General features: G+C 40.0%; 1 protein-coding gene across 1 annotated transcript; it reads left to right on the top strand.

The window, feature by feature from the left end:
* Positions 1–628: 628 nt before the first annotated feature.
* Positions 629–11,631, top strand: plpp7a (phospholipid phosphatase 7a (inactive)). The gene is made up of 2 exons (XM_041904156.2): positions 629–1,225; positions 10,578–11,631. Exons 1-2 carry the CDS (start codon positions 736–738, stop codon positions 10,961–10,963), a joined length of 876 nt encoding a protein of 291 aa, XP_041760090.2. The 5' UTR covers positions 629–735; the 3' UTR covers positions 10,964–11,631.
* The last annotated feature ends 11,328 nt before the right edge of the window (positions 11,632–22,959 follow it).

Here is a 22,959-nt window from a genome sequence, read left to right as displayed (position 1 = left end):
CTTGTCATCCGCTTATGCCATAGTGTGTACATCTCAATTGTCATTAGAAACCACATTTGTTTAAGCAAGTCAGCCATACAGCTATGTTTTTTTTAAAGGCAGTAAATGAGGCTGAATGAACTGTTTCACTGCCAGACAAGGCTCTGCTGAAATGTGGAAAAAGTCAAGGGGTCTGAATACTTTCTGAATGCACTGTATAACTAGCAATAAAGTGACTAGGCAGCAGGATAGATAATAAACAGTAGCAGTGTCGTATGTGATGAGTCAAAAAGGGTCAATGCTTAACTATTTAACTAACTATTTAGCAGTCTTATGGTTTGGGGGTAAAAGCTGTTCAGGGTTCTGTTGATTCCAGACTTGGTGCATCAGTACCGCTTGCCATGCGGTAGCAAAGAGAAATGTCTATGACTTGGGTGGCTGGAGTCTTTAACAATTTTTAGGGCATTCCTCTGACATGCCTGGTATAGCGTTCCTGGATGGCAGGGAGCTCGGCCCCAGTTATGTACAGTCACTTGTCTTGTACGCAAAATAAAAAAGTCTGAAATCGAGGAGCCATGTCCAGCCATACAGATATAGAAGCAAGGCAGTAGATCTATTTATAACTGGCACGGAGTTGGCGCCTCAGAGCAACACTTGATCTCTATGCAGACAACTCTTCACCATATCTGTAATAACGGCCCCGCTACATGAGAAGGAGGAACAGTCAGGTTTTGCTGATTTTATATCAGAATCAAAATGCCTGTAAATCAGACCAGATCCAGGATGAGAGATCGGAATGACCTGATCAACAGACCCGAGTTTTTGTCACTGAACCAGCCTCTCAGAAATAGCAACGAGGCACGGGGGACAGCACGGCGGCCTAGTTCACTGAAACGCCAGCCAAGCCAACAGCAGCAGCAGCAACCTCAAAATGTGCAGCAGGAGCCGCTTGAAAATAACACTGAGGACCGCAAAGAATCTGTTAAACTTCCAGAGGATGATTGCATACAACTCAACCCCTCCTTTAAGGGCATTGCAATGAACTCTCTTTTGGCGATTGATATTTGCATGTCCAAAAGGCTTGGGGTTTGCGCATATTCTCACTCCTCATGGGGCGGTATGCGCTCCATGGTCAACCTGCTTGCAATCACTGGTCATGGCATCCCTTGGATTGTTGGCACAATTATATGTCTCACCAGAAGCAACACAATGGCAGGACAAGAAGTTCTGGTCAATTTGCTTCTAGGTAAGTTATTTATTTTTTCGATGTACCTTTTCATCATCAAATGTCACAGGCTCGAATCATTCAAGCATTAGGGACACGTCTTCACAGTGGTTTTTACTGTCTGAATTTAGTTTTCATTCCCACCACTCCTGAGGTGTATTAATAAGCAGTTGTCAGTGCATTTAATTCCATCCCTTGGGTATAGCTTATTAAAATCAAATCACATTTTATGTGACACATGCAATGAATACAACTGGTGCAGATTTTACCTCCAAATTATGGACTTTAAAAAATAAAATAGGAACATGAGGAATAAAAAAAAAACACAAGAATGGAGCTATGTACAAGGAGTAACAGTACCAGATCAATGTGCAGAGGTATTTCAGGTAGATATGTACATAGGGCTGTTGTGGTGACCGTATTACCGCCACACCGGCGGTCACGAGTCATGAAGGCAGTCAAATTCCACATGACCGTTTAGTCACGGTAAGTAGGCTTCTCCAAGCTCTGATGCTGCTGCTGGTCATTAGTAGCCTACCAAACTTTCTAACTGCCTGGTACTCAGCACTCTATTGTCCCTCTAATCACTCTGACATCAATGCAAATGGTTCGAAAATCTAATCAAACACTTCATGAGAGCCCATGAGCTCATGTTGTCCAACATTTCTACAGGCTATGCAATTGCGGGAGAAAACAGAGTGATGGCAGCTAATAAAAAGAGGAGGATCCTATCAGCTTTCTATAGGCTAGGCCTACTATATTTATTACTCAACTTTCCTAATATTAAGCACATTGCTTATATTTACAACAGGAGTGTAGCCTACCTGGCTGGCATGAAAATAAACCATGTCCTCCATTCGCTATTTAAGTGCATAGATGACATGTATCTTTTCCTGCTGCTCCTGTTTCGATACAGGTGCATGATATTGGTCCATTCTAAATCAAAACAAATTGAATGATGCCCAGCATAAGAACAAAGCCTTTTTTGTGTGACTTTTTCGAATCATAGTCGCACACCTCATGTAGCCTAGCCCATAGGCCTATATGTTTATATAAGGTTTGTATCACAACTAAAGTGCCAAATAACTTCTTAAAATTAAGCACATTAATCCACTTTACAAGGGGTCTAGAGCCCAACTGGCATACATCAGCAGTTTGGGGAAGATAATTTTCACCATAAAAATGCACCTTTATAATTTTAGCAGACGCTCTTATCCAGAGCAACTTACAGTTAGTGAGTGCATACATTTCCATACTGGCCCCCCGTGGGAAATGAACCCACAACCCTGGCGTTGCAAGTGCCATGCTCTACCAACTGAGCTACAGGGGACTAAAAGCATTACATGCATAATTGCATTTGCGGTCACTTTTGATAATGGTGTTTTCCGCTAATGGAACATTCGCGCTTATAGCCTACTACCATGTGCGCATTGCTGAGCTTATAATGTGAAGAAATAGCCTAATAGTTTAATAACATTTTAAGCTAAACGTTCTGATCTGTTGCGTCGGCCACATTGCATAAAAAAGTTTTTTTGATGCTAGTGGTTGTATTAATTTGGGATCTATCCCATCCCACAACTGTCCCAGACTATAGGTCTGCATCAGTGGCTTGTAGGCTATGTGTGGAAGCCAGGAGATGCTAAACGTGTTTATGTTCATTAACATGGGAAACTGTTGAGCATGAGAAACCCAGCAGCGTTGTAGTTCTTGACACACTCAAACCAGTGCACCATACCCCGTTCAAAGGCACTTGAATCTTTTGTCTTGCCCTCTGAATGTCTCCTCCTCTTCATCTACACTGATTGAAGTGGATTTGACAAGTGATCATAGCTTTCACCTGGTCAGTCTATGTCATGGAAAGAGCATGTTTTGTACACTCAGTGTATATAGTCTAGTGAGTGTCAGTGCAGATACCATTACTTGACAACTTAACAGTCTGGCAGTCTTATTTTATTTGAACCTTTATTTAACAAGGCAAGTCAGTTAAGAACAAATTCCTATTTACAACGACGGCCTACCCCAGACGACACTGGGCCAACTGTGCGCCGCCCTATGGGACTCCCAATCACAGCCAGGTTGTGATACAGCTTGGAATCAAACCAGGGTCTGTAGTGACACTTCTAGCACTGAAATGCAGTGCCTTAGACCGCTGACCCACTCGGGAGCCCTTATGACTCGTGGGTAGAAGCTGTCTCAGAGCCTGTTGGGCCGAGAGACGATTTATTTATTTAACCAGGTTAAGTTGACTGACAACATATTCTCATTTACAGCAACTACCTGGAGAATAGTTACAGGGAAGAGGAGGGGGGATGAATGGGCCAATTGGAAGCTGGGGATGATTAGGTGGCCATGATGGTATGAGGGCCAGATTGGGAATTTAGCCAGGACAACGTGGTTAACACTCCTACTCTTACGATAAGTGCCATGGGATCTTTAGTGACCACAGAGTCAGGACACCCGTTTAACGTCCAGTCCTAAAGACGGCACCCTACACAGGGCAATTGGGATATTTTTTTTAGACCAGAGTAAAGAGTGCCTCCTGCTGGCCCTACAAAACCACTTCCAGCAGCATCTGGTGTCCCATCCAGGGACCAACCCTGCTTAGCTTCAGAGGCAAGCCAGCAGTGGGATGCAGGGTGGTATGCTCCGGTATCATTTTCCAGAAGGTGATGCAGAGTGAATGTTCAAGGTTTGGGTGGCTGAGCGCAGTTACATAAAATATCTTAAGGGTTTACCTTACAGAATAATTTTCCCTTACCTAAGGAAATGTTTGAGGGGCTCTATGCAACACGCTCAAACAATTCCCTTAGGTAAGGGCATCATTTAAGGGTTTTATGGTAGTTTGAAGGCATGTACAGCAGAAAGAGTGGTTCCATGGTTACCATGGAAATGACCTGATTCACTGAATGAACATCTCTTCAAATATATTTATTTTTGGAGATCACAAAATAGAACTTCTACATTCAAGACAGAAGAAACAAATTGATTCAGAAGATAATAAAATGTGTTTATTTTACTTACTTTTTTTCTCTACTTGTTTCTATTACTTTCTAGCATGTCAAGCTAACTTACACAGTAGGTAGCTAGCTAGTCATCTAGCTTTGTAGCCATGGATTGTGCATCTTCCATTGTTTAGATAAGTAGCTACCTAGATAGCTAGTGGATGTTTTACTTTTGAAACCAGGGCAGACGAAAGCAACATTCACCTACACAAATGCTGTTTACATTGATTTCCATATTGAATGAAGCACTTCATTTAAGAGGGACATTTACTTCAAATGTTTTGTGCAACTGACTTAAAGTTAAGGAAACTTTAAGGGAAAAGATAAGGGGGAAATGTACTTAAGATGTTTTATGCAACCGGGCCCTGGAGTCTTTGGCAATTTTTCGGGCCTTCCTCTGACACCGCCTGATATAGAGGTCCTGGATGGCAGGGAGCTCAGCCCCAGTGATGTACTCGGCTGTCCACACCACCCTCTGTAGCATTTGCGTTCAAGGGTGGTGCATTTGTCATACCAAGCGGTGATGCAGCCAGTTAAGATGCACTCGATGGTGCAGCTGTATAAATATTTGAGGATCCGAGGGCCCATCCCAAATCTTTTCAGTCTCCTGAGGGGGAAGAGGCGCTGCCATGCTTGCTTCACGACTGTGCGAGTGTTTGTGGACCATGTTAAGTCCTTAGTGATGTGGAAACCAAGGAACTTGAAGCTCTCGACCCGCTACACAACAGCCCTGCCTTGTATGCGTTTTTTGTGGGTAGAATAAAAGTGGTCTAGAGTTTTAGCTTCCTCTGGGTGAGCGGTTTCGTGTTTGTTTATGGCCCCATCCAGACTTGTCTAGGAAAGTTGTCTGTGATATCTGTGTCCTCAGTCAGCTCTCTCATGTTGAAACAGTTGGAATAATGGTCATGAGCAGATTCACAATATAAATAATGCTTTCAATAGGCTACCATCAGTGACAGACTAGCCACAGGGCAATTATGTCATATGCTGAATGGGCTGATACATATTCAGCCCCGTGGGTCTTTCAATTTTTTGTTGTTGTTGTATAATAGTAATAATAAAATGTTAATAATAGGGGCCTTGAGGAAAAAAATTGTCCAGTGTGGGGACCTCGAAAAATGGGACATGTGTTAGGAATCCAAGTCAGATGCTACAGATGCTGGGATAGGCAGCTTGATCAAAAGCCTGCACACAAGGATGCTCACTAGCAGCCTGAATCAACTAGAATAACAGATCCATAGTACCCAAGGTATGACAATGTTAGCCTGGGTATCAGTCTGTTTTGCCATCATGTCCCCCTTGCCACTAAGCTACTTATCATGCCAAAGAGTTGACATGATAGCACAAACAGATCTGGAACCAGGCGACAATGTGTCATGGATGAACTAACGGCTACCACAAGAAGAAACAAATAGTAATTTGATTGAGTTCATTACAATGTTTTAATATCAATAGGAAAAGATGAAACCACATCTGGTTTCACGTCTCCAAACCTGTAACTGAATAAATGGTAACACTTATACTGTATTAGCCTATGGATCATTATAAGCATGTAAGGCCAGGTATTATTAACTTGTTATAAGCATGTATGAGGCCTTAGAATGTTTTATAAATCAACTTATAATATGTTACAACTTTAAGGGATTCTTGAAAGATGGGACAATCGCTACTTTTTTTCACAAATATTTTTCTTAATATTAACACAATTTGAAATATAGATTTTGATAGAGCAAAATATCAGCTATCACAACATGTAAACGAACAACCTCCTAATACCTTTTTTTCTCTTTATAAAACGTAACTAACTGGATTCATGTCAACTCCATCAGAGGCATTTCATTTTTAAATGTATTGTCCAACAAATATTTGAAGGCCTTGCTGAGGTCCCGTGTAGCTCAGTTGGTAGAGTTGGTGCTTGCAACGCCAGGGTTGTGGGTTTGATTCCCACGGGGGGCCAGTATGAAAAAAATTATAATGTAGCACTCACTAACTGTAAGTCGTTCTGGATAAGAGCGTCTGCTAAATTACTAAAATGTAAATGTTTAATTCTATGATAAGATTATTCAAATATGTAATACAAATCTCCAAACTTCTTTTTGTTTTGTTTTATAGCACTATATAATGCTCCAGGGCTAATTTCATTAGCATTTTTTGTTAGCATTTTTTTGATATTCAGAAAATAAAACAACCTTTATAAAGCAAACATCATCCCTTCGGTCTAGCACAGCAAATACTTCAATAGTTTAAGTATATGTTGCAGAACAGTGATTCAAATAAGTTTTCTGAATATTGACAAATAATTAGCCATCAGTGACAGAGTTGAACAGCCACTGACGGAGTTGACAACGAATACTCAAAACAGACATATTTTTGCTTCTAAAAAAAAGTAAAATACAAACATTTGTAAAATATGGAAAATATATTTTTTGAAAATCCCCAATAAAAACATAACAATTCTATCAGATGTTTCAGCAGTCTATGATTTACAGAGTTGATAAAAGTGACATTTTCCTTATTAATTCAAGTGGTATACAAAGTAGCAATTTAGTTTTTCCTCAGTCGCTTTATGATTCTAAAACCAATTTAAAATAAACATATTTGAACCAAAATGAATATCCTATCTTAAACTATCAGGGAGGTGGAGTTGACAGTTTATGATTGTGACCTTGGTGAGTTCAATAGTGTTTGTTTAAATCTATCAAAAGTAGAGAACTTTACAGACAATGAGCGGTCTTGTTGCACTACATGTAATTAGGACATGAAGAAGGGGTCCTTATGCTGTAGCTGACCCTGCTCATTCCTGAATAATTTAGGATTTTAGACAAATCGGACACATTTTTTGGGAATCACAGAAATATTATTTAAAGTCACAGTAAGCTATTGCAAGAAACTACATAACATCCTTTTCCAGTTAATATTCATTATTGTCAGTTCTTATCTTTTTAAACCCTTTTTATTGGGCCGAGTTTTAAATTGGGCTCCTCTGCTCAGGACAACAGTATTTCCGCGCATAAAGCCGACATGAAAATGAATAATATAGAACATATTTTTTATAATTTCCCAAATAAATCTTTCCCCTTTAAAATGTCCCTTAGTGTAATTTTTAAGATCAAATAATGCAACAAAATTCATTATTTTCTACTATAAAAATAAAGTTTCCGTTGGTCAAGAATCCCTGCTGTCTATGAGGCAATTTTCTGACTTTCTCAAAATACAGTGCCTTCATAAAGTATTCATACCCCTTGACATATTTTGTTGTGTTACAGCTTGAATTCAAAATTGATTAAATAGTTTTTGCAATACCCAATAAATACAGAAATATCTCATTTACATAAGTATTCACACCCCTGAGTCAATACATGTTAGACTCGCCTTTGGCAACGATTCCAGCTGTGAGTCTTTCTGGGTAAGTCTCTAAGAGCTTTGTACACATGGATTGTACAACATTTGCACATTATTCTTTTAAAGATTATTCAAGCTCTGTCCAGCTGGTTGTTCATCATTGCTAGACAGCCATTTTCAAGTCTTGCCATAGATTTTCAAGCCGATTTACATCAAAACTGTAACTAGGCCACTCAGGAACATTCAATGTCGTCTTGGTAAGCAATTCCAGTGAATATTTGGTCTTGTTTTAGGTAATTGTCCTGCTGAAAGTTGAATTTGTCTCCCAGTGTCTGTTGGAAAGCAATCTGAACCAGGTTTTCCACTAGGATTATGTCTGTGCTTAGCTCTATTCCGTTTATTTTTATCCTAAAAAACTCCCTAGTCCTTGCTGATGACAAGCATACCCATAACATGATGCAGACACCACCATGCTTGAACATATGAGGAGTGGTACTCAGTGATGTATTGTGTTGGATTTGCCCCAAACATAACACTTCGTATTCAGGACATAAAGTTAATTTCTTTGCCACGTTTTTTGCAGTTTTACTTAAGTGCCTTATTGCAAACAGGATGCATGTTTTGGAATATTTTTTATTCTGTACAGGCTTCCTTCTTTTCACACTGTGATTTAGGTTAGTATTGTGGAGTAACAACAGTTGAAGTCGGAAGTTTACATACACCTTAGCCAAATACATTTAAGCTCAGTTTTTCACAATTCCTGACATTTAATCCTAGTAAAAATTCCCTGTTTTAGGTCAGTTAGGATCACCACTTTATTTTAAGAATGTGAAATGTCAGAATAATAGCAGAGAGAATGATTTATTTCAGCTTTTATATCTTTCATCACATTCCCAGTGAATCAGAAGTTTACATACACTCAATTAGTATTTGGTAGCATTGCCTTTAAATTGTTTAACTTGGGTCAAACGTTTCAGGTAGCCTTCTACAAGCTTCCAACAATAAGTTGGGTGAATTTTGGCCCATTCCTCCAGACAGGGCTAGTGTAACTGAATCAGGTTTGTAGGCCTTCTTGCTCGCACATTTCTGCCTATACATTTTCTATAGGATTGAGGTCAGGGCTTTGTGATGGCCACTCCAAAACCTTGACTTTGTTGTCCTTAAGCCATTTTGCCACAACTTTGGAAGTATGTTTGGGGTCATTGTCCATTTGGAAGACACATTTGCGACCAAACTTTAACTTCCTGACTGATGTCTTGAGACGTTGCTTCAATATATCCACATAATTTTACTTCCTCATGATGCCATCTATTTTGTGAAGTGCACCGGTCCCTTCTTCAGCAAAGCACCCCCACAGCATGATGCTGCCACCCCCGTGCTTCACGGTTGGGATGGTGTTCCTCGGCTTGCAAGCAACACCCTTTTTCCTCCAAACATAATGATGGTCATTATGGCCAAACAGTTCTATTTTCGTTTCATCAGACCAGAGGACATTTCTCCAAAAAGTATGATCTTTGTCCCCATGTGCTGTTGCAAACCGTAGTCTGGCTTTTTTATGGCAGTTTTGAAGCAGTGGCTTCTTCCTTGCTGAGCAGCCTTTCAGGTTATGTCGATATAGGACTCGTTTTACTGTGGATATAGATACTTTTGTACCTGTTTCCTCCAGCATCTTCACAAGGTCCTTTGCTGTTGTTCTGGGATTGATTCGCACTTTTCGCACCAAAGTATGTTCATCTCTAGGAGACAGAACGCGTCTCCTTCCTGAGTGGTATGACGGCTGCGTGGTCCCATGGTGTTTATATTTGCGTACTATTGTTTGTACAGATGAACGTGGTACCTTCAGGCATTTGGAAATTGCTCCCAAGGTTGAACCAGACTTGTGGAGGTCTACAATTTCTTTTCTGAGGTCTTGGCTGATTTCTTTTGATTTTCCCATGATGTCAAGCAAAGAGGCACTGAGTTTGAAGGTAGGCCTTGAAATACATCCACAGGTACACCTCCAATTGACTCAAATGATGTCAATTAGCCTATCAGAAGTTTCTAAAGCCATGACATCATTTTCTGGAATTTTCCAAGCTGTTTAAAGGCACAGTCAACTTAGTGTATGTAAACTTATGACCCACTGGAATTGTGATACAGGGAATTATAAGTGAAATAATCTGTCTGTAAACTATTGTTGGAAAAATGACTTGTGTCATGCACAAAGTAGATGTCCTAACCGACTTGCCAAAACGATAGTTTGTTAAAAATAAATTTGTGGAGTGGTTGAAAAACGAGTTTTAATGACTCCAACCTAAGTGTATGTAAACTTCCGACTTCAACTGTACAATGTTGTTGATCCAGCCTCAGTTTTCTCGTATCACAGCCGTTATACTCTGTAACTGTTTTAAATTCACCATTTGCGTCATGGTGAAATCCCTGAGCTGTTTCCTTCCTCTCTGGCAACTGAGTTAGGAAGGACCCCTGTGTCTTTGTAATGACTGGGTGTATTGATACACCATCTCAATTTAATCAATTTTAAATGAAGGCTGTAACACAACAAAATGTGTAACTGATAATAACTGATTTATTATAATATGATACTAACAGATTATAAACAGTTCATGGATACTGACAAGGTTTACAATGGATTATGAGCTCATCATAATGCATTATACCTGTACACCTTAAAGGGATAGTTCAGCCAAATTACAAAATTACACTTTGGTTTCCTTAACCTATTAGCAGTCTATGGACAAGGTAAGACAGCAATTCACACTTTGGTTTTGTATACCTGCCCACTATCTGCAATGCTAACATTATTTTATGTTTTTGGCATTTTTGTATGCTAGGCTAGATGGGCTGGAATCTACGAACAGGGACAGATTTGGGGCATGCCGACTTTAAAAACAAGTGTTTGGCACTGGTAAAACATGTACAGGTCCTGACTCAGATACACATGCTGTACATACCCTACTGTCTATCATCTCGGTCTAGGATGTTTTCGGTTAATCCTTTGCGCTAACACATAATTTCCTCACCCTCCTCAGCACTTTTACTGGACGTGATGACCGTCGCTGGTATGCAGAAACTCGTGAAGCGCAAAGGACCCTGGGAGATGACGCCTGGCCTGTTTGATTACATAGCGATGGATATTTACTCTTTCCCAGCAGCACATGCAAGCCGAGCTGCCATGGTATCCAAGTTCCTTTTGTCACACTTAGTGCTCGCTGTCCCTCTGCGCATTTTACTGGTGCTGTGGGCTTTCCTGGCCGGCATGTCCCGCATCGTTCTGGGCCGCCACCACCTGACAGATGTGGGATGTGGTTTTGCATTGGGCTATCTCCATTTCAATCTAGTTGAAATGGTGTGGCTGCCCTCCAACACTTGCCAGACTTTGATCTCCATCGGGACACTCAGTTGGATCCCCTTCTAATAACAATATCAGCATTTTAGGCAACCCACAAAAGCTTGACATCCTCTTATCCCTCAGTCCCTATTTTTGTTATGTTTTTCTGTCACAGCCACTCACTGGCCCTCATGTCATTTTAAATAGAAGTCAATGCAGACATAATGTTTGTTAATCACATTTACACCTAGATAATAAGGTTATTTTCAGCTTTGACTTGAATTTCTTTCTCCAGTGTAAGTGCAGCATGCAAGGAAATGAATGCATCCTTGTGAAACATTTCAGATGCCTTTCTGACTAGCGTTTATATATTACATTTTGATCTGCTATTTTTAGTTTTGTCAACATTTATGACAATTAATGTTTTACTATGAAAAACATTATGTTTTTAACACTCATTCTCTGGACCTGAAAGTGTATGTATTTATAAATTGCAAGTATAAGTAAAACAATCATAAACTATCTGGGATTTTGTGAAAGACACACTTTTACATGACTCACTGTCAAATATCAGATATTTTGTGTACAGTATGCACACGAAGATACAGGTAACTGCCAAAATAAACACTTGAGTAAATGAGGGATACAAAGTATATTGATAGCAGATGCTTCCACATAAGTGTGGTTCCTGAGTTAATTAAGCAATTAACATCCCATCACGCTTAGGGTCATGTATAAAATGCCAATTTTAAGGTGTTCTGGCTCGTGGTGGCCCAATGCCCTATTAAGACACTTTATGTTGGTGTTTCCTTTATTTTGGCTGATACCTCTAGGTATCCTTAGAAGCGGATCTTGTCTGGTTTATTGTATTGCTTCTCAATTGGCTGCATGAGTCCAACACTGTTCTAATTGCCTCAGATGCTATTTTTTACATGAATGGAAATACGTGTTTTACATTTTATTTACAATATTTCAGCAACACAATTTTATATTGTGTTTAATTTGTGGGTTTTGCCTTAAATATTGTCCCTTTCAAATGTGTAAGCGATAGCTTCCTTATAAATTATATTCAGAACAAAATATTTCTATGCAGTAATTTTTTTTCATGCCACAACATATTGAAATTGCTTTCCTTTGTAAGACAGTCTGCAGTTACTGGTTAAAACAAAAGTTAAGATTGAAAATAGATTGTTCAATAGATCAATGTTTTGGATAAGTAAGGTGTGGTACAGGGTTGCATAATAATAAAGCATTCAGTAATCAAGCATTCACTGAACATATTGATTTGAATTCTGATGGATGAAATTCTACTGGGTTAGGGTTAGTTTAACTCTATTACAAAGTGGGTCATTTATCTTTGAACAATGAAATGTTACCACTAATCTTTTCATGTACTTTCTGATCTTGAATAGTGTATACATGCATGTGTATATGTATTGGCATATCCATTAAACATAAATTATATCCTCAATTGATTTGCTGAAATGTGTGACATTTTGTATGGATGAGAACATAAGGGATAGTGCTTCGAGATGCAGGTGCATTTTATGCAGGTGTGTTCTATTTTTACTGAGGTGTGCTCCATCTAGGACACTTTCAACAATACCCTCTGCACCATACAGTAGCTATACACTTTGTCTACATGGCAAATCATTGTTGTATGTGCCTGAACCAAACACAATTTAAATATGTAAATTAAACGATTTATTCAATGGTATTCATCAACATAGTGTGTTATTTATTTAATGAAATGCTAAATTATGGACCATTATCCTGTATATACACTACATGGACAAAAGCACTACATGCTCGTCGAACATCTCATTCCAAAATCATGGGCATTCATATGGAGCTGTTACCCCCTTTGCTGCTATAACAGACTCCACTCTTCTGGGAAAGCTTTCCATTCCAAATTGCTGTGGGGACTTGCTTCCATTCAGCCACAAGAGCATTAGTGAGGTCGGGCACTGATGTTGGGCGATTAGGCCTGGCTCAAAGTCGGTGTTCCAATTCATCCCAAAGGTATTCAATGGAGTTGAGATCAGGGCTCTGTGTAGGCCAGTCAAGTTCTTCCACAACAATCTCGACAAACCATTTCTGTGTGGACCTCGCTTTGTGCACGGGGCATTGTCATGCTAAAACAGGAAAGGGCCTTCCCCAAACTGTTGCCACAAAGTTGTAAGCACAGAATCGTTTAGAATGTAATTGTATGCGTTAGCGTTAATATTTCCCCTCACTGGAACTAAGGGGCCTAGCCCTAACCATGAAAAACTGCCCCAGACCATTATTCCTCCTCCACCAAACGTTACAGTTGGCTCTATGCATTGGGGCAGGAAGTGTTCTCCTGGTATCTGCCAAACCCAGATTAGTCCGTCGGACTGCCAGATGGTGAAGCGTGATTCATCACTCCAGAGAACGCGTTTCCACTAGTCCAGAGTCCAATGGCGGCGAGCTTTACACCACTCCAGCCGACGCTTAGCATTGCGCATGGTGATCTTAGGCTTGTGTGCGGCTGCTCGGCCATGGAAACCCATTTCATGAAGCTCCCGACCAACAGTTCTTGTGCTGACGTTGCTTCCGAGTTTGGAACTCGGTAGTGAGTGTTGCAACCAAGAACCGGTGATTTTTACGTGCTACGCGCTTCAGCACTCGGTGGTCCCATTCTGTGCGCTTGTGTGGCCTACCACTTCGCGGCTGAGCCATGGTTGCTCCTAGACGTTTCCACTTCCCAATAACAGCATTTACAGTACAGTTGACCGGGGCAGCTCTAGCAGGGCAGAAATTTGACAAACTGACTTCTGCCATGTTGAAAGTCACTGAGCTCTTCAGTACGGGCCATTCTACTGCCAATGTTTGTCTATGGAGATTGCATGGCTGTGTGCTCCTTTTATACACCTGTCAGCAACGGGTGTGGCTGAAATTGCAGAATCCACTACTTTGAAAGTGTGTCCACATACTTTTGGTCATGTAATGTATTTGTGTGTGTCAGTGAGAGAGAGAGAGAGATAGAGAACAGGAGCGAGAGACATCAGCGTATGTTTCTTATGCCTGTCATGTGATGTTAGTCTGACAGTTGCAATGGTAAGTATCTTGTTGGGCAATTAAAACGGCCGTCAAGGGAATGTTGTTGTAGCTGCAGCAGAGGCAGTCTGTGTTTCACAGAAGGCGTCACTAACACAACGTTGTTGTGCTGTCTCTCCTGCCTGGTCACATAGACTAAACGTAACATAGTAACTGAAAATCCAGGACACTCCAATTAGTATGATATGTTACATTTGGTCCGGTTATTTAAGGCTAATACGAAGGTAGGGTGGTTGATCAGGGGGGGTGGGTAGGTGTATAACGCCAACGTTTTGTAACCCAAAAGTTGCATGTTCAAATCTCATCACAAGCAACTTTGCAAGTACTTACTACTTTTTAGCTACGTTGCATCTACTTAGCATGTTAGCTAACCCTTCCCCTAACCCTTTAACCTAACTCCTAACCTTAACCCCTAGCCTAGCTAATGTTAGCCACCTAGGTGATGTTAGCGTTAGCTACCTAGCCACCTAGCTAACGTTAGCCACAACAAATTGGCATTTGTAACATATCATACGTTTTGCAAATTCGTAACACATTGTAGAAATTGCAATTCTTAACATATTATACAAATTGTAACATATCATACGAAATGGAATTACATTACATTTGAGTCATTTAGCAGACGCTCTTATCCAGAGCGACTTACTATTTAGTTTTTTTTTTCATACTGGCCCCCTGTGGGAATCGAACCCACAACCCTGGTGTTGCAAACGCCATGCTCTACCAACTGAGCTACACGGAGCCCACTGAGTCCAAGTTGCTCTTTACAGACTGAGGCACATAAAGCAGCTGCCTTTGTCAGTCCAACCACCACTCCTCCGCCTCCTCATGATGGTGATCCAGTAACTTTACTGGAGCTCAAGTCTGACTCAGCGCTCTATAAATATCTGCCTGGGCTCAGACCATCACATCTCTGGAGCTGCATGCCTCATCGTTGTAACATCAAACCTTTCCCTTACACCCCACCCTGGCAAATGCATTCGTCACATGGTCACTGTTGTGGCAGTACACTGTAAGACTTTTCTGTAATTTCAACAGTAAAACCCTGTAGAATGCACAGTAAACTGTAATTTCAATCGTAAAACACTGTAGAATGCACAGTAAAATACCGTAAATGTGTTTTACAGAATGAATTATGGTGCATAGTGGTAAAATGTTAGAAGAATCCCTGGCTCATTAACATATTTTAATGTTGTAATTGTAAGAGGCTATATTTATTGCACCCGTGAGTGAGAATGCTGCACACCACAGAATACAATAATATACTGTATTAGGAATTCTACAATCTTGTCCTGAAACTTTAGAATACAGTATCATACTGCATTTTTGGAGCGCCAAAAAAACGTTGGAACACTAGTGGGTGCATGGTATTGTTATTTCTGACTCATTAACATATTTTGAGGTGTGTCTTGTAAGAGGCTATATTTGCTGCACCCGTTAGTGAGAGTGCTGTACCAATTTAATTTATGACAATTTAATTTATGAAGGGGACAGATCAGAGTGGTAGCAAGTGTCAAACCTGTAATGGTTGAGTGGCTAGCAATGTCCTTTTGATCTGTTTTGCCCTGTAGTCACTGTCAGTTTAGAAGCCTTTGTTAAGGCCTAAAGTGCAAGTATTAGTTGATATGCTGTAATATATCAGTACATATTCACTATTAGCAGTTGCTGAATTGGTTTTTCAATACAATTCAACAATAAAGTACTGTATTGCTGTTTTGCTGTATATTTACTGTAGCATACTGTAAATTATGGTGTATTGTGGGAAAATATTGTGGGAGGGGAAATAATTGCTGGCTCATTTACATATTTTAAGGCATGCCTTGTAAGTAGCTATATTTGTTGCATCCGTTAGTGAGAGTCCTGTACCAATTGAAGTGATATGTGGTAGTAGTTCCCTAACAATTGAATGTATGTAGGGAAGAGAGCAGAGTGTCAGTAGGTCTTAATGGTTGAATATTTAACTGTGTCTGTTTGTTCTGTTTTGCCCTGTAATCACGGCCAGTTTAGAAGCCTTTGTTTAGGCCTCTAGAGGTGCAAGTGATAAAAAACGGAGAATTTGTTAATATGCTGTTATATGCAAATGCCTAGCAGCCAACCTGCGCACTCCAATCCCTTGTAATTACAGTAAAATACTGTAAAAATAACTTTCTTACAGTTTAATAGCCACTTTTACGGTATAGTACTGTGTTCCATTGCTTTGACTTTATAGTAAAATACAGCAAGTTGGCATCAAGTTACAGTATATCTAAGTGAATATCTCAGTAATGTATTGGCACTATCCAGCGATATACAGTGTTAGTCTGAGATATATTTAAAGATATCTTGTTGTAATTACAATTTTCTTGAAGACCAGTGTATACTTAACTACATTAACATTTTCAGTAATGGGTGCAGAAATGTTTTATTTGCTATAACTGTGATATGTCTTTTTTTATCCATCTTGGTTGAATGCCTCGACTAGTAAGTTGATAAGGACAAGAGTGCCCGCTAAATTACCAAAATGTACATGTAAAAATAAAAACTCACAAAGAAAACTGGATAATATGTCACTGAGTACTTACAGTTTTACAGTAATATGCTGTAATTGTAATTGGTACTGTAAATTAGATAGCAGTAACTGACTTGGTACTGTGAATTAGATTACAATAACATCTTTGGAACTGTAAAATGTGTTACCGTAAAATTTATTACAGTAGCTGTACTGTAAAATACATTACTGTAACTTACTGGCCAATTTCTGCCAGTAAGTTACTGTGAATTTTACAGGAAATGTTTTACAGAGTAGGCTAGGAGAGAGACTGGAGTTAAACAGAATTGCATAATAATGTTGCCATATTTTTTATTTATTTTTTATTTTTAAATCACCTTTATTTAACCAGGTAAGCCAGTTGAGAACACGTTCTCATTTACAACTGCGACCTTTGACAAGATAAAGCAAAGCAGTGCGATAAAAACAACAACACAGAGTTACATATGGGGTAAAACAAAACATAAAGTAAAAAATACAACAGAAAATATATATACAGTGTGTTCAAATGTAGCAAGTTATGGAGGTAAGGCAATAAATAGGCCATAGTGCAAAATAATCACAATTAGTATTAACACTGGAATTATAGATGTGCAAGAGATGATGTGCAAATAGAGATACTGGGGTGCAAATTAGCAAAATAAATAACAATATGGGGATGAGGTAGTTGGGTGGGCTAATTTCAGATGGGCTGTGTACAGGTGCAGTGATCGGTAAGGTGCTCTGACAACTGATGCTTAAAGTTAGTGAGGGAGATAAGAGTCTCCAGCTTCAGAGATTTTTGCAATTCGTTCCAGTCATTGGCAGCAGAGAACTGGAAGGAATGGTGGCCAAAGGAGGTGTTGGCTTTGGGGATGACCAGTGAGATATACCTGCTGGAGCGCATACTACGGGTGGGTGTTGCTATGGTGACCAATGAGCTAAGATAAGGCGGGGATTTGCCTAGCAGTGATTTATAGATGTCCTGGAGCCAGTGGGTTTGTAGTGAGGACAAGCCAACAAGAGCGTACAGGTCACAGTGGTGGGTAGTATATGGGGCTTTGGTGACAAAACGGATGGCACTGTGATAAACTACATCCAATTTGCTGAGTAGAGTGTTGGAGGCTATTTTGTAAATGACATCGCCGAAGTCAAGGATGGGTAGGATAGTCAGTTTTACGAGGGCATGTTTGGCAGCATGAGTGAAGGAGGCTTTGTTGCGAAATAGGAAGCCGATTCTAGATTTAACTTTGGATTGGAGATGCTTAATGTGAGTCTGGAAGGAGAGTTTACAGTCTAACCAGACACCTAGGAATTTGTAGTTGTACACATACTCTAGGTCAGACCCGTCGAGAGTAGTGATTCTAATTTCACTATTGCAATAGCCAATCCGTTATAGAAAATTGAAAAAAGCCTAATTAAAAATAATTGAACAATTCCAGAATGTTAATGGTTTTGGTAAAACAGCTGAGGGATGGGGATAGAGAAATGTAACGTCCACTCTCAAATTCCTAGATGGAGCTATGGATGGAAGGACTGCCCATCCATGACATCAAAAATGATAGTTTTAACCAGGGGCGCAACTTTCACTGGGGACGGGGAGAACGGTGTGCTTTAGGACCATGCGGATGCCTCTGAGCCATCGGTTAGGCTGTTTGGAGTGTTTATCCGACTGGAAAAAAAATACAATAATTATAATTACAGTGGGGGAAAAAAGTATTTAGTCAGCCACCAATTGTGCAAGTTATACGGTACACGTCAACTATATAGGTACACGTCAACTATGACAGACAAAATGAGAGAAAAAAAATCCAGAAAATCACATTGTAGGATTTTTAATGAATTTATTTGCAAATTATGGTGGAAAATAAGTATTTGGTCAATAACAAAAGTTTCTCAATACTTTGGTATATACCCTTTGTTGGCAATGACACAGGTCAAACGTTTTCTGTAAGTCTTCACAAGGTTTTCACACACTGTTGCTGGTATTTTGGCCCATTCCTCCATGCATATCTCCTCTAGAGCAGTGATGTTTTGGGGCTGTCGCTGGGCAACACAGACTTTCAACTCCCTCCAAAGATTTTCTATGGGGTTGAGATCTGGAGACTGGCTAGGCCACTCCAGGAACTTGAAATGCTTCTTACGAAGCCACTCCTTCGTTGCCCGGGCGGTGTGTTTGGGATCATTGTCATGCTGAAAGACCCAGCCACGTTTCATCTTCAATGCCCTTGCTGATGGAAGGAGGATTTCACTCAAAATCTCACGATACATGGCCCCATTCATTCTTTCCTTTACACGGATCAGTCGTCCTGGTCCCTTTGCAGAAAAACAGCCCCAAAGCATGATGTTTCCACCCCCATGCTTCACAGTAGGTATGGTGTTCTTTGGATGCAACTCAGCATTCCTTGTCCTCCAAACACGACGAGTTGAGTTTTTACCAAAAAGTTATATTTTGGTTTCATCTGACCATATGACATTGTCCCAATCCTCTTCTGGATCATCCAAATGCACTCTAGCAAACTTCAGACGGGCCTGGACATGTACTGGCTTAAGCAGGAGGACACGTCTGGCACTGCAGGATTTGAGTCCCTGGCGGCGTAGTGTGTTACTGATGGTAGGCTTTGTTACTTTGGTCCCAGCTCTCTGCAGGTCATTCACTAGGTCCCCCCGTGTGGTTCTGGGATTTTTGCTCACCGTTCATTTTGACCCCACGGGGTGAGCACTTGCGTGGAGCCCCAGATCGAGGGAGATTATCAGTGGTCTTGTATGTCTTCCATTTCCTAATAATTGCTTCCACAGTTGATTTCTTCAAACCAAGCTGCTTACCTATTGCAGATTCAGTCTTCCCAGCCTGGTGCAGGTCTACAATTTTGTTTCTGGTGTCCTTTGACAGCTCTTTGGTCTTGGCCATAGTGGAGTTTGGAGTGTGACTGTTTGAGGTTGTGGACAGGTGTCTTTTATACTGATAACAAGTTCAAACAGGTGCCATTAATACAGGTAACGAGTGGAGGACAGAGGAGCCTCTTAAAGAAGAAGTTACAGGTCTGTGAGAGCCTGAAATCTTGCTTGTTTGTACGTGACCAAATACTTATTTTCCACCATAATTTGCAAATAAATTCATAAAAAATCCTACAATGTGATTTTCTGGATTTTTTTCCCTCAATTTGTCTGTCATAGTTGACGTGTACCTATGATGAAAATTACAGGCCTCTCTCATCTTTTTAAGTGGGAGAACTTGCACAATTGGTGGCTGACTATAATAATATAATAATAATATGCCATTTAGCAGACGCTTTTATCCAAAGCGACTTACAGTCATGCGTGCATAATTTTTTTTGTGAATGGGTGGTCCCGGGGATCGATCCCACTACCTTGGCGTTACAAGCGCCGTGCTCTACCAGCTGAGCTACAGAGGACCACTGTATATCCCCCCCCCACTTCTAAAACCAAAGTTGCGCCCCTGGTTTTAACCTTGTTTTGATTGAAACCATACAGTGTTTGTTACATTAGATCATTTCTACACTGGAGTAAAACAAGATTATATTTTGGGTTCCGATGGGGCCAACAGTTGAACTAAGCTCATGAGCAGTGTTGGAATTTGTTACATGAAAGTTAATCTCATTACTTTACAAAATCACTTTGCATGGAAAGTAATGTATTAAATATTACTCATTACATTTTTTGAAAATTACCCTGTCCATTCAGGAATGAGCTCCACTATAGCCTACCTGTAGGCTATCAGATGAGGGAATGTGTAGATTGTCCTTAAGTATTTCGTGATTTTCGCCATTGTTTGGTCAATTTTGTTTGACTTACATGCGTCCTTGATGATAAGTAGGCCAAATCCCTTTGATTATATGCCTTTTATTTCAATGCATTATAATGTGTAGGATTTATGTGACAGTTTGCATTTGTGCTTCGGTCAGTTCAGGGCCGGCATTATGGGCAGTCCTTAGGGGGTATGGCCCACCCTACCGTAACTCCTTGCCCATCCAAATAACCTATTGAAATATTGATAATTATTAATTATTTGACTGAGACGCTAACAACAGAAAGACGCATCAATCACAGATAAAGCATCCAAGCGAGCGAAACAGCGTGTCTCAGTATGTGTAGATCATGTATCTGATTCTGTCTGGACCAAAGGAGTATGGCATGTCATGCTATTTCTGGCCAGACAGCATCAGATACAGAATGCGTTAAACCCAATGCGTTTCTGTAGGCATAATATGCAGAACTAAGCTTGTCTCCTGCCTTTCCGCCTTTGGGACAACGACTCCCATTGTTAGGGCGGAAACATGAGCATCTTGTCATTATAGACCGATCTCTGTTTTCAGACTCTTGCAAATTTGAAAGGAAAGTTGGCGGGTGCACAGCGCACTGTTAGTAATGGTATAACGTTTTGCCAAAATTATATAATTACTACTGTCTAAATAAAAACATTCAAAATACTTCACCAGAAAGCATGACTTAGCCACAGAGGATCATTACCAGGTTTAAAAAAAAGAGCTGTGGGTTGTTTCAAATCACAAGTGGGAATCCGACGATTTGGGTAGCGTGAATGGCAATATGTCTAGCTGAGTTGCGACTATCAGTGAAAAGCATCTAAAATATGTGTGAAGATAATGTGTCTTGAGTATTATTTAAAATGTTGCAACAAGAAGGAGGGAAGGGGTGTGTGGCGAAGATATGGCATGTCTCTCTCTAGAATGCATGCACTCAGCTCTACAGAATGCGCTCAGTGGTCTCCCGCCAATTCTTGTGCATTCATTGTTTCATTATGTGAATTGTTTGCCCTTTGATTGTTTATTTTCAACTATCAATTCCCCATTACATACTATATGTCACCAGTAGGCCTAGTAAAAGTATGGGTAATCCCCTGTCATTTGGTTACATACATTTCTGTTAATGCATGTATTCATTATAGTAATTTACTGTTCTCATTCTCAGAGTGGAAATGTTATCTGCAAAGTTCACCACCTGCTACAGTTGTGAGAAAAAGTTCATGTAGGAAAGTGCCCATTTGGCAATGTCTGACTTCTGATTGTATTTACTCACCACGTCCACCACTAATAAGCTGGTCCACCTTCAACTTCACCTCACACAGTAAGTCAATGAAGTTAGTTTATTTTTTACATCCTTTGCGACTGATTTTGAAACAACAAATATTTCCAACGCTCCCGGCCTCGATAATCACCAAGCCTTGGTATGAAAAAGCAAAATATCATGATCCCATTTATCGTGGAAACGTCATAAAAACAGCTGTCTGTCCCGAACTCACTGGTGCTGGAAACTCTGAGGGCCCGGAATAGGCTAGTTGATACAATGTTGCAAGTTCGCTAGCGACAACTTCGGGCCGCACCCAGTTGATGATTTGATACAATGTTGCACTTCACTAGCAATAGCTCAAATCAAGACAGATAGAAAGGGAGGCAGACAGGCTGAGCAGAGTGATGAATGTGATTGAAAGAACCAGAATTTTCATCAGGATATTTTTTGCTGTTTTTATTCGTCGGCTTTAGGACTATGTATTTTACTTAGTGGACATGGAAGTTATAGGCCTACTGGTACATTGGCCTATAGGCTATCTCTGAGTTCTATGCGCTCATTTCTTTAGCCACCAATGGACCACAGTGTATCAATGTGTCTATATGGAAGAGGCTGGTGCTCTCACCTTAGTTACATTTTAACTTTTCTATTTTTATCATTTTACTTCAGATTTGTATGATTAACCACGTGATTTTGAGAAACGAAAACGTTATTATTGAAATGAAACGGTTCCACGAAAATGTGCATATAAAAATAATCATAACTGTCATGCAGATCGCTAGAAATGGTAGGATAAATTGTAAGCTTCTCCAAACTTGAAATCACGAGCTGCCTATGGTCTTTACTATAACACCCCCAAAAAATTATTTTTACGGGCAAGCGCGTGCAAACATAGGATATCCCGTGACAAAATGTGCCCGCCTATGGAAATGGAAGGCCTGTCCAATGGATTAATTCAGGCGCCAGCCCTGGTCAGTTAATGCGCTGTTTTTTTTATTTTGATGTCAGCATTTGACATCGGCCTTGTTGTGACTTGGTAGCCGGTATTAAATGGCTTTAATATGTATATTTCGTTTCGTAAAGCTGCCTGAATGTTTACGAACAATATTCCTTTGATGCGTTAGATTTATCAAGATAGAACTCTGTTGTGCCGTTTTGAATTGCATTTATCATTTCATTTGTTTATATGGAAATTTCGTTAGAACACTTGGAAATATCATTTATGATCTATATGTATTATCATAATGAGTATAAATGTCTCCACTTTCACGCATCTTTGTGGAACAATTCCATAGGCGTATAGGCTACCAGCATTTCTCTATTCAGCGATGCAGAAAATGTATGAAGAATAGTGCTCTATTTGAATTACAAAAGAATTGTCCCAAAAGAAAAAAACAAAGTAAATTAAAAATATAAAAAAGTGAAGTAATGTACGTTGAAACTTAAA

This window comes from Coregonus clupeaformis, chromosome 18, assembly GCF_020615455.1.
Source record: "Coregonus clupeaformis isolate EN_2021a chromosome 18, ASM2061545v1, whole genome shotgun sequence".
Lineage (NCBI taxonomy): Eukaryota > Metazoa > Chordata > Actinopteri > Salmoniformes > Salmonidae > Coregonus > Coregonus clupeaformis.
The sequence above is the reverse complement of the archived record's forward strand: the minus strand, read 5'-3'. Positions and strand labels throughout refer to the sequence as shown.